This window comes from Monodelphis domestica, chromosome 8 (assembly GCF_027887165.1).
Source record: "Monodelphis domestica isolate mMonDom1 chromosome 8, mMonDom1.pri, whole genome shotgun sequence".
Lineage (NCBI taxonomy): Eukaryota > Metazoa > Chordata > Mammalia > Didelphimorphia > Didelphidae > Monodelphis > Monodelphis domestica.
Window position 1 is genome coordinate 236286375 of NC_077234.1, and position 13304 is coordinate 236299678.

A 13304-nucleotide genomic window follows, 5' to 3' on the forward strand; every position below is an offset into this window, starting at 1 on the left:
CCCATCCCTTGGTACAGGTGAGAGGTCCAAAGTATTGTTTATTGAGAGTATTTTCATCAATGTGTTGATCAGTTATGCAGATTTTCTCCCTTTATTCTCCTTTAAAGTATCATTTAATAGGAAATAGGTCTTGATCAATGACACTGTACACAATGACAATACATGCCAACCTTATGTTACAACGAGAAAAGGATCGGGTTTCGAAGATCCAAATGATACAAAGCACTGATCCCTCCCTAGATGATTGACACTGTACACAATGTAAAACCAGTGGAATTGTTCATTGGCTATGGGAGGGGGGGTGGGAGGAAGGGAGGGAAAAAAATGAATCATGTAACCATGGAAAAATATCCTGAATGAATTAATTTAATAAATAAACTTAACTTAAAAAATAAAATAAAATACCATTTGATATATGGAATGACTCTCTGAGGGGGAAGAGGGGACAATTTTGTGATATTAAAAAAATAGAAGAAATCAAAAACTTATCTAAAGTAAAAACAAGAAAGAAAATGGAGTGTTGAACTAGGAAACTCTGAGGACATAGCTTTCAGCATTGGTCAAGTATTCAAACACAAAACAGTATTTTAGAAGTTAAAATGTGTGAGCTATTATTAAATTTAGCTTTTGGCTTCCTTTCAAACAAGTGGCTGTTGTAACATCTTGGCTGTCCCTCATACTTGGTATAAGAGGGTGAACTTGCTTAAATAGTTCTTTTGTAATCAGATATTCCATTTCCTACTAACATTATGAGGTCCGTGAAGAATGCCAGCGAGAGGCTCATTCTATTATTTCTTATGAGAGTTCAGTCTAGTGACAGGTTACGGTCACTGATCTTGACTAAGTTTGGCTTTTGACCAATTACTAGAGGATAAAGGTCAGGTGCAGCATGAGCTAAAAAGCAGCAAGACATTTTCCAATTTGAAAAATGCCAGGAAGTGTCAAATGAGAGTCAGGAACCCTTGATGCTGCAGTGCCCTTGTTTTGTGAAGGTTTATTATTTTGGTACAGCAGCTAGTGGATAGTGTGAATAGAGTGTCTGGAGTCAGGTAGAGGCCATCTTCCTGAGCTGAGATCTGGCCTCAGACACTTAGTAGCTGTATGACCCTGGGCAAGTCACTTAACCTTATTGGCCCTGATCAGGTTCCTCATTTGTAAAATGAGCTGGAGAAGGAAATGATAAGCCACTCTAGTATCTTTACCAAGAAACCCCAAATGGAGTCGGGGAGAGTGGCACAAAACTGAATAAACACAATGTTAAACACTCAGTGGTACTTAAAGGGAGAGATGGGGCCATGCCATCAGGCATCATGGCTCTGTGAGTTAATTTTGGAGCTGAACCAATGATTTCACTGTTATAGGAAATTCTCAGGGAGGAGACTCCTTTAGCCAAAGAGAAGAGCACTTGATTTCCAAATTAAAATCGTAGAGGGTTGCCTTGGAGACACTGAGAGGTTGAAAGGCTTGATCTAGATCATAGCTAGAATGTATTAGAGGTTGGATTGGAACCCAGGTCTTTCTGACTGAGGTTAGCTCTACATGCTACACCTGCTGTCACTCTTTCCATATATACCTCCTAGAAGGTGTTTCGAATGTCCTTGCCTGCTAGATCCTCCTCTTTTGAGATTTCCCTCCACTTACTATATACACTACATATGCACCTGATTAGTTAGATGATGTCTTCCCCAGCGGTAGCTGTAGCAGTGGAGGTAGGGTCAGTCCCCAAACCTGGAAGACACATTCTGACCATGCAAGTGCTTTGCCTGTAGAGGTAGAAGGTGGTTCCTTTTATTAATGAAATGACAGGTTCAGGATCCCTTCCTCTCCTCCATTCTACTTTGTAAATGGATTCTTTTTGAAAAACCGAACGCATCTGCTCAGAAATTTCAATTTGAACATGCTTCTAGGATCTTGTCTTCTAGGACTTGGTAGGGATAGCAAATAATTTGGATCCAAAGTTTTGGTTTCAGTTTTCCAATCTTTATTCCTTTCCCAAGTTTTCTTCTGACTTGTGACCGAGTTTCAGTTGCTGTCTTATTCTGGAATTGCCTTCACTGCCTGAGGTCTCGTAAGCCTGGACCACTCATCTTTTCTTGTGGTCTTCTCACCTTGGAACATCTCTCTGCCTTGCCCGCCTTTTTCTCCCATAGGTGAGTTCCTCCTTGGGCCTCTATTTTGTGGGGGTTTCTGGGTTGGTCAACCTTCTCTTCCCAGCTCTGCTACGGACTTTGAAGACTTCGGTGTAGGTGCCTCTTTTGCCCTTCACCACCCTACACACATTTTTGCAATTCTGTTTTGTATATTGTCTTCCTCCATTAGGATGTCAGCTCTTTAAGAGTAGTTATCTGGTACAGTGAAGAGAGCACTGGATCTGAATTCAAATCTAGCCTCAGACATGTGTTATCTGTGTAACCCTGGGTAAGTCACAACTCCGCCTCAGCTTCCCCATCTATAAAATGGGCTGGAGAGGGAAATGGCAAACCACTCCAGTGTCTTTGCTAAGAAAACCCCAAATGGGATCATGAAGAGTCAGACATGACTAAACAACAATAAAACACTGTCTTTTACTATCTTGCTTGTATTTGTATTCCAAGTACTTAGCACAGTGCCTGGTACACAGTAGGTGCTTAATAAATGTTTGTTACCTTGTGGAATCTTTTGACATCTCTCACCAATGTCAGCCAAACAGTATTTAGTATCTGCCTACCTACAAAGCACCGTGTTAATGCTGAGGATAAAAGAAAGTCAAAGATGATCCATGCTCTCAAAGAAACAGCTGTGTAGTCCTGGGCAAAGGAGCTGGTAACTTTTTATATGGCTCCAGGATAAAGAAGAAGGAGAATTCTTCATTGCTTTGGAAGACAAAGCTGATGAAGTAGAAGACTTAAAAGAAAATGAAGTTTGAACCGGACGTCCTAAAGACATATAATTACATATATCTATACCATATTATTATATATAGTAATATAATCTATGTATCTATAAATTTATCAATTAATATATTATAAAATATATATCTAACATGTAAATATAATATAAATGCATTTTATATATGAACGTATACAATATGTATATATATTTAACCCTTTTACTTTACAAATAAGGAAGCAAAATCTGGCTTCAGACACTTCTGAGCTGTGTGACCCTGGGCAAGTCACTTAACCCCCATTGTCTAGCTCTTACCACTCTTCTGCCTTGGAACCAATTCAGAGTATTAATTATAAAATGGAAGGTAAGGGTTTTAAAGTAAAAAAAGAACAAATGGGGAAAGCAACCTAGATAAACCAAATGACTTGTCCAGAGTCAAGGGATCAATCAAGTCTAGCTCCGTCATTTTACAGATAGTAAACAGCAGAGTCAGGATATGAACTTGTATGTTCTGATTCCAAATCCAGGTTCTTTTCTATTCTGCCACACTACTAAGGTACCAAAACACTCCTGCTGGTTATAGCTAACAGTTACAGTTACATAGCACTTACTATGTTCCAGGCACTGTGTTCAGTGCTTATAAATATCTCATTTGATCTTTATGACAACCTTGGGAGGTAGGTGATATTTTATCTCCATTTTATGGTTAAGGAAACTGAGGCAAACAAAGGCTTGCCCAGGGCCATACAGCTAGCTAATAAGTATCTGAGTCTGAACTTGAATTCAGTTTAGACTTTAGGCTCAGTACTCTATCCACTGGCCACCTAACTGAGGTTACATGGGAAAAGACTGAGAGGTCATAAAAAACCAAACAAACCATACCTTCTGTCTTAGGAGAAATAGGAAGTATTACTTCCACGGTTGAATAGCTGTTGGGGCTAGACAATTGGGGTTAAGTGACTTGCCCAGGGTCACACAGCTAGGAACTATCTGAGTTCAAATTGGAACTGAGGATCTCCCATGTCTAGCCTGGCTCTCTCTATCCACAGAGCCACTTCGCTGCCCCAGGCTAGGAGGTTTGAGTGTAACTCTATAAAGAACTGAAAACCATTTAAGGCTTTTTGGTTGAGGAGGGATAGAGGAAGAGCAACATAGAAGATTAGAATAGCAAGAGAAAGATACATTAGAGTCGGAAGAGTGGAAAGAGGTAAATCTGTTAGGAAGTTACTACAAGAATTCAAACAGAAGGTAATGCGGGCCAGTACTAGGGTCACACCAGTAGCAGAGGAGAATGGGAGATGGATACAAATCAATTGTCCTTGCAATTAGACTAGCAATTCACTCATCCAGATCCTCAGCAATTGTTTCTTTGTTCAACTTATTTTAAAAAATCCTCTATTTCACATGTACTTTAGTGATATGTGCTTCCTGACTTTTTTTAAGATATGTGGAAACAAAATTACAGATAAAGTAAACTGATAGGAATAAAGATACTCTGTTCTGGGACTGCTGAATCCCCTATAACTTTTTTTAACTCTTGCTTTCTATATTAGACTCAGTATTATATATTGGTTTCAAGGCAGAAGAGTAGAAAGAGCTAGGCAATGGGGGTTAAATGACTTGCCCAGGGTCACATGGCTAGAAAGTATCTGAGGCCAGATTTGAACTCAGGACTTCCCAACTCCAGGAGGGGCTCTCTATCCACTGAAACACCCTGCTGCCCTTGAGAAGTCATTATTATAGTTCTACTGTTGATGAGCATCTTAAAAATTGTATTAAAGAATTTTCCACTTTGCATAACAAAATCAGACCAAATTTGCAATGCATGAATCACATAGACATTATTTCAAATTACTCATTTTTTTTAGTACATTTCCATTCCTTAGGCTGAATTTTCTCTTCCAAAAATTAAAAATAAAATTAAGGCATCTTTGGAAAAAAATAGGTTAATAAATGGAAATATGTAAGCACTATCTCCTTCCTGGAATATGAAGGACAATTCCAAATTGCTCGAAAGCATTCCATAATTAAAACATCATGAAAAACCATTTATTGAATGCCTACTGTGTACCAAGCACAATACTAAGTGTTCCATGACCCAATTCTCAAATGTATGTCCTCATTTCCTTTCTACTAGAAAGACACTATGTGTACGCTGAACATTTCAATTCTGTTCTTGACATGGCCAGTTAGTGGTTTCAAAAATCCCAGGTGACCTAATGAAAGCCGCAGTACGTGCTTATAACAGGGGGACTCCCACCATCTCAGATCGGCTCCTAGACTGCCACTCCACAAACCGACATTCTAAAAAGTGAGGGAAAACAACACTGATTTCCGATTCCCTTGAGAAGAGCCAAGAAACAAAGGACATCGTTGATTCCCCACTTCAGAGTCTGTCGAATGTTTCAAAAGACTTTCATCTAGCTTCTCCTCTACACACTCATATCAGACACCGAAGGTGATAGGGACAGAATCTGGATGATGGCAAAACTGAATTACAATGCGATTTGTTATCCAGTTTACTTTCGGCTTTTAAATAGTTGAGAAAACAGTGAGTGCTGCTATATATCCCACTTGTAGTGTATTGTTGCTTGTTGTTCAGCTGTCTCTGACTCCTCAGGACTTCATTTAAGATTTTCTTGGCAAAGATACTGGAATAGTTTGCCATTTCCTACTCCATCTCATTTTATAGATGAAGAAAATGAGGCAAACAGCATTAAGTGACTTGCTCAGGGTCACACAGCCATTAAATGTCTGATGCTGAATTTGAACTCATGAAGATGAGTCTTCCTAACTCCAGGTCTAACACTTTATTTTGTGCACACCTAATTGCCCCACAGTGATTTATCCAATTTATTTGTTTACTTTAAAAAACCCTTATCTTCTGTCTTGGATTCAATTCTGTGTATTGGTTCCAAGGCAGAAGAATAGAAAGAGCTAGGCAATTGAGGTCAAGTGACTTGCCCAGGGTCACACAACCAATTTATTTTTAAAATAAAGTCCAATAATATTCTTAGTACTCATGGACAGATGCCCTGAGATGGTATGACTTCAAATTGTTGCAATCTAAAAACAAATCACACCAACTTTCTCCAGAAATTCAAACATGGCTTCTGAGTCCAAATGCAATGCTCTTTTTTCTTTCCTGCCCCCCATTTGCCCCCATTTGCCTTCCATCTTAAAATTTGTTTCAAGGCAAAAGAGCAGTAAGGGTAGACAATTGACATTAAATGATTTGCCCACAGTCACACAGCTGAGAAGTATTTGAAGTCACATTTGAACCCTGGACCTCTTGTCTCCAAGCCTGGCTCTCTATTCACTGAACCACCTAGCACCACCTTCAATGTTCTTTCTACTACATGATGCCACTTTATTTTTATAATTTATAATAGATATTATATATAATTATAGTTATAATAGTCATAATAAGTTTATAATTGTCATCTGTATTGATATCTTTTGTCTTTACGACTCCTCCATTCCAGAAATACATCCCATTTCCTCCCCTATGCAGTGAATCATTCTTGTTAACAACTCTCATAAACAAAGGCTTAGAAAAAGAAAAAGGGGGAAAAAGCAGTCCATCAAAACCAACACATGAACCCTATCTGACAGTATATTCTGTATTTCACACTCAAACCCTCCCCTTCTCAAAACCGCTGCAACATCTGTAAAGAGTAGAGAGGAGGAGGAGGAAGTAAAGCTGCATGTTTCTTAGCTCCTCTCTTGCTTGATCATCATAATTAATATCATGTTTCCAAACCAAGAGACTGTTCTTGATTTTTTTCTTGGACTTTTGTGCCCTTTATTTCTAACTTGAAAAAGTAAAATATGATCTGCAAAAATGTCTAAGAATTGGATGCTTCCTTGGCAATTGCAATAATAAAAATAAACATGTTGATTTTTAAAAAACCCAACAATTAACCACATCCTTTTGTCTTTAACAGAATAATCTTGAATTTCTTTTTTAAAAAACAAACAATATTAGCACGGATCAAAAAAGCCATTTTTGCTCTTTGGAAAGTGGCTGCCTATCACACCAGCAGTTATTTGCAGCATAAAAGTAAACAAATGATTCATGTAGCCTACTATACCATCCCCAGAACAACAGCACAATGAAGGGAAGCAGATGCCCTGGGAAAAGATTTTTAAAAGCTGATAGTTGACCACAGTACTTCTAGATAAGTCTTTTCATAGATTTATTATCCTTTTTGAGATTAATATTTGGTTCTTAAGGAGATCACTGCAAAAGGTTTTTTTTTTCACATAAGAAGAATCGCTATAATAAACACAAACAAGCCTTACTCTAAATTTATGTATGTTGAGTAACAAGTTAACCCAAAATAAATGCAGAGAAGGAGGCGCATAGGAAAAATGCCATTAAGATGATCCAGGAAAGCACATTCTTTTACCTTGAAAATTATTTTTTCTCTTGTCCACTTCACAAATATAGCTCACCTACCTTCACAGGTCCATGCTGATAATTAGATCCCCCCAGGAGGTGCAGATGGGAGACCATGAAAATATTCACAATTGCCCACTGTGTGTACATTCTGATTTTTAAACCGTCCACAGATTATTAAGAAGTTGGTAACTCACAGCCAGAGGAATCTGTTTCAAGATGCATTTCTCTTATGAAAAGGAGACTTTGGAAATGTTGTTTTCTTTAGACCCTCAAATTTTCCACAAAAAAAGAGCAAGCACTCAATGGTGAGCAAGTCCAATGTAACTGCTTTAACTACTCAGTTTTGGATAACGTGATGTTGTTGTGAGGAGTGAATTTTTAAAATATCCTTATTCTTTCAAAACTAACTGTGAAGTTCCTGAAGTTAAAAAACGCTCCCAAGTTGAAAATGCAAAGTCGCCCCGATCCATTTCATGTCCAGAAGATTTTAAAATCAGGCATGTTCCACACTGCACATCACAGCGCCTTTTAGAGAAGGGATTCCAGCAGCCAATATTTTGAGCTGCTCAATGCAGCTCTCCAACTTGGTATGAAAACTTTTTTCACAGCCTTCATGGAAGCCTGCAGAAGAAGCATGTGTCTTCAATCTGATACAGACTTCGGTAGAAAATGCAGCAAAGTCTTGGCTGTAATCCTATTATCATTCTACCAATAGCGTGGCAGTTTTAAAACTCCCTGAAACACTCTGGTTGACTCTTATTTTAAAGCAGATAACCTGTAACATGAAACTTCAGCCTAGGCTTGGTTGAGTTCCATGGCCAAATAAGTTAACATTGTTCCAAATGGCACCAAGGACACCCGTTTACTTCCCGGGACACAGGATTGACTTAACAGCTCTTTAAAAGAAAGAACTTGAGCCTGCTTGTTCTGTCATTTACTCCTTCATCCTGCCCTCCCTCCAACAGAAGTCTAGGGATCTTAGGTCAAAATAAGATACATTCCTCTTTCTTTCTTTCTTTTATTTTAATAGAAGCAATCTCTATTTGTACATATCAGAAATTTATTTCCACACGTAAAACCAAGAACATTTATCATACTTCAGTGTGTAATCTTAAAAAGGTACTAGTACATTTTTTTTTAAAGCTCATTAAGTGTGTGACACAAATGGAAGCAATCTGTTAAGTAGCTCGACCTACTCTTGGAACTTTTTACTTTTTATTCATTTCCTATCTTGGATCTCCAAGTTCTGGCTCTTTCGAATCCATTCCTGCCACTTCTGAAATCAATGATAGTTTGAGAAATCTCTGCTGCCGTATTCATCACGAATGGACCTATAACAAAAAGATGGCATGAGGTGAAGGACTACAGAGAACTGCATTCTTCCCAGGGCTCTGTGAACTGTGAATGGAACTTCTGTCATTCTTTTATGACAGAAAAGTGGGGGATCTAGTTTAACAGCCTTTAGCTCCTAGTGAGCACAATAAAAGCTCCTCGAACCAATAGATAGGGCACAATCATATCAATAAAAAGAATAACTGACATCTATATAGTGCTTTACATACACTCATAATAGAATAACAGATTGATAATAATTTATACACATTAATAATAATAACCCTTTTATAGATGTTTAAGATTTTCAAATCGCTTTACATGTTCTCTCATTTAATCCTGACAACAACCCTGTGAAGTAGTTGCTATTATTATATTATCTGAGTTCGGACTTGAATTCAAGTCTTCCTGACTCCAAGTCCAGCTCTATTTGAGTCTTAAAACAGTCTTTTGAGATTGGCACTACAAGTAGAATGGAAAGGAATGAGGGTGTATGTGTGTGTGTACACACACACACACACACACACACACACACACACACACACATTTATCTTTTTTTCCCTTTCCTTTGTAGCTATTTTTCCACATGCTATATTTTGATTAAAATCTGGATTTCATAGTCTTGTCACATTATATTAATCAACCAACAAGTACTTATGATAGTTATGATATAAGTAAGCACCTACTATGTGCCAGGTACTATGCTTAGCACTTTCAAATATTATCCACATTTTACAGTTGAGGAAACAGTGGCTCAGATATGTTAAATGACTTGCCTATGGTCTCATAGTTAGTTAAGCTTTGGATCTTCCCAACTCTAAGTCCTGCACTCCATCTGTTTGTTATTCAGGATGACCGCCGGAAGAGCTAACAGCCCCATCTATTTGTCTTAATGTTTCTTAGCTTTACTTTTGTGAAGACACATTTTTGATAAGAGGTTAATATTGTAAAAATAACCAATAAACAGTTCCAGGTTCTTCATCTACAAAATGGCGGTGGTAATGCCTGAATTATCTCTGCTCACGATGGTGTGAGACTCAAATTATACATTGATAGATTACTGGCTACACTAAATTGGTTTTCAAGTCACAGCTTTGGTACCTAAGTAATGACTCATTCCTTCTCAGTGAGATGTTTTCTTGCTTAGAATTACAACAAAATCTCAATACATATTTCAAGGCATTTTAACAAACTAGCAGTATTTCACTGACTGAATACTTCTAGGCTAATATTTCCTTAAAAGTTTCCACTAATTTTCTAATTCATGTCAGCAATTGAGGTTATCTAACCCTTCAGAAAGAAGTCTCTCAGAACTGTCCTCAGGAGGCTGGGTATTTGTCTCTCTCCTTCCTTCCTTCCTTCCTTCCTTCCTTCCTTCCTTCCTTCCTTCCTTCCTTCCTTCCTTCCTTCCTTCCTTCCTTCCTTCCTTCCTTCCTTCCTTCCTTCCTTCCTTCCTTCCTTCCTTCCTTCCTTCCTTCCTCCCTCTCTCCCTCCCTCCCTCCCTCCCTCCCTCCCTCCCTCCCTCCCTCCCTCCCTCCCTCCCTCCCTCCCTCCCTTCCTTCCTTCCTTCCTTCCTTCCTTCCTTCCTTCCTTCCTTCCTTCCTTCCTTCCTTCCTTCCTTCCTTCCTTCCTTCCTTCCTTCCTTCCTTCCTTCCTTCCTTCCTTTACCTTGAAACATTTAGTAAGCAGTGAAGTATCACTATAAAATGTATCTCATGTTTAGCTGGATACAAGGAGGAAATGAAGGCAGGAAAATAACTTATTAACCTCTTAATACATGCCAGGCACCAGGCTTTGTGCTGTACAAATATCTCATTTAATCCTTACAATGACCCTGTGAGGCAGGTGCTATTATGCCATTTTATAGTTCAGAAACTGAGGAAGAGAGAGGTTAAATGACTTGTCCAAGTTGTATAGCTAGCATCTCAGGACAAATCTGAACTCAGGCCTTACTGACTCCAAGCTTATCACTCTAGCTCCAGTGCTACCTCTACAAATCACCTTCCACAGGAAGTCTTTCCCATTCCCTGCTTGATTCTAGTGACTTCCCTCTGCTGATTATCTCCAGTTTGTCTTGGACATGGCTTGCTTGTACATAGTTGTTTTCTCCTCCTTCAGACTTTGACCTCCTTGAGAGCAGGGACTGACTTCTGTCTTTCTTTTTGTATCCCTAGAGCTTAGTGCAGTGCCTGACATAGAGTAGGTGTTTAATAAATGTTAATGACTAATTGATAAGGATGGTCCTAGGTGGAGTAGGCAGTCACCTCTATGGTATAATTTGAGAGGCAATGAAAGGCATCCTTGTTCCTACATATCCTTTACTAGGGATCCTGGCATTTCAAACATTAACTGTCAGTTAAATATATATATATATATATATATTTACACAAATAAATATATAATAATAATATTATATCTATATCTATGAGATCTCAGAGGAACACACATACCTTGCTATTCTTTGACTCCCACCCACTGAAACAATTATTGATAAATTTGTCAGGCGGACATGAAAAGTAGAAAGCTGATTTCTGGGTGAATGAAGTGTAAGACAGATAAATGCCGATGACTGTGAGAGGCGTGAGAAAATTTCAGATCGAGGCATTCTGCTCAGTGGATGCTTGTGAGATTTGCTAAGAAATGAATTGTGTCCCCTTTAACATAGAGTTCTTATTTGTTCAGGTTTTCTTTATTATTTTCTTTATTATTCTCTCCAACTTTATTTTCTTAGTGTTCCTTTCCTCAAGAAGTTTACTTGACATTGAGATAGAGGGGTACAAATGAGATGAATCCATTCTTGGTATGGAAAGTAAACTGTTTAATGTGAGAAAAGTGTGAAACTCTTGGATGGAGTATGGTCTGGGGCTTACTGGTAGATTTTAAGTAAGCTTACTATCTATAGCTCTATTGCCTTTGTATAATTATTCTAAAATGCAAAGTTTAAATTCTTTTGAGAGTAATTTTAGGTTAAGAAACATGCTACCTCTCCGAATCTAGAAAGCGAACTTGTTGGAGAAAACACCATGAAGATGCCTCCACAGACCACACACTGCACCAGAAGATCCAGAGTGAATTCTGGGATGTGAGGATCTGAACTGTGTGGGGTTGACAGCATTTGTTTTTTATGTATACTCTTATGCCGAAGGGGACTGCCCCCTAACTGGCTTTTTGTCAATGCGCCTAGCAATCATGGGTTTGTTCTTTTCCCTTTTATTTAAAAGTTGGTTATGTTTACAAGATCCATTAGAGTGACCAGTCTTCCACCAGATCTTGGGGGGGAATGTGTAACTGAAAATCTGTTACCCTAAAAAAGAAATACATTTCTTGGGAGCCCACTGACTTCCTGTCATTATGTACTTCCTGTAGACAGATGATATTAGTGAGTGGGCACTCTCTTGGCTTGATGACAGCAAGCATGGAGGTGGTAAGTGAGGGTTTAAACTGACTGATTAGCTAGGGCACAAGGTTTTTATTTTGTATCCCTTTTATTCTTTTATTTCCAATGATCACTAATAAATCTTTAAAATATAATATTTTTATTACTGAAATCTAATTTTAATTTTTACATCTTGTAGTATGGCTCAGGGATTTTTATTTTTGTGTGGAGGGGGCATTAATTTTACTAGTATAGAGAATTCCCAATTAGGAAACTCCCTTTACCAGTATAATTTGGCAACTGTTCTGCAACTTATAGCTCTGGGGGCAGCTGGGTGGCTCACTGAATAGAGAGCTAGACCTAGAGACAGAAGGTCCTATATTCAAATCTTGCCTCAGACTCTTTCTTGCTATGTGACTCTGGGCAAGTCACTTAACTTCAAATTGCCTAACCCTTACTGCTCTTCAGCCTTGGAACTAAAACAGTATTGATTCTAAGATAAAAGGTAAAGATTTTTAAAAAACACAAAAAACAACTTATAGGCATTGAGCGCTTATTTGACCTTCTTCAGGCCACAAAATCAGTGCGTGGCAGAGGTGAGACTTGAATTCAAGTCTTCTAGATTCGCAAGATAACTCTATCTCCTACATCATCATGTGCTACCCATAAGTAAGGGTAGTTTAAAAGTAGTTTGGTGAACTGGTACTATGATAGTGAGCAGGGCTTCTTAGTTACTTTTACTACCTATGCCTTCTTGGATGGACAAGCTCCCTTTGGGCATGGCATATCTCTCCAGCTACTTCCTAAGCTCCTTATCTCCAAGAGTAGCTTTTCTCTTTAATCAAGCCTAGGAGAAAAAATGCCATCGGTCCTTTCCCCATACCAGTCTCGAGTCAGATTACACTGATTAGTTTCTAACTCATTACTTAGAGGGATCCAATATAAATTAATGCATGCTCTCTCTCTCTCTGTCTCTCTCTCCCTTGGAAAACTGAAGAGAAAGAAAGAAAGGAAGGAATAAAATAAAGAAAGGAAAGAAGAAAGGAAGGAATGAAGAAGAAAGGAGAAAAGAGAATTGTGTTTCTGCAGTGCCAAGCATCCAGCTATCAGATTGCAGGTAAAAATACTAGTCTCTTTCTTCCCTTCCCATGTTCCCCAATTTCATTTGATGCATTTGAACAATGACACATAGATTAGCAACGAAATAGTTAATAGACACCCACCATCCTTCCACAAATTTTCTTAGAAGACAAAGCAGATGGGAAGGTCAACATATTTTTAGGAAAAAGAGGTAAGCTACCCTGCAAGTCATCTGCTGGGGAG

The 13304-nt window shown here is 38.4% G+C and overlaps 2 protein-coding genes across 2 annotated transcripts in view; both read right to left on the reverse strand.

The window, feature by feature from the left end:
- Nucleotides 1-8178, reverse strand: part of VEGFD (vascular endothelial growth factor D) — a 59539-nt gene extending 51361 nt beyond the window's left edge. The window contains exon 1 of the mRNA XM_007500885.3: nt 7331-8178. Coding sequence (XP_007500947.2) covers nt 7331-7420 — 90 coding nt within the window. The 5' untranslated portion in view covers nt 7421-8178. The remainder of the gene's footprint in view (nt 1-7330) is intronic.
- Nucleotides 8179-8277: 99 nt separating this feature from the next.
- PIR (pirin) overlaps nt 8278-13304 on the reverse strand; it is a 101175-nt gene continuing 96148 nt past the window's right edge. Inside the window, exon 10 of the mRNA XM_001380933.4 lies at nt 8278-8604. Coding sequence (XP_001380970.1) covers nt 8489-8604 — 116 coding nt within the window. The 3' untranslated portion in view covers nt 8278-8488. The remainder of the gene's footprint in view (nt 8605-13304) is intronic.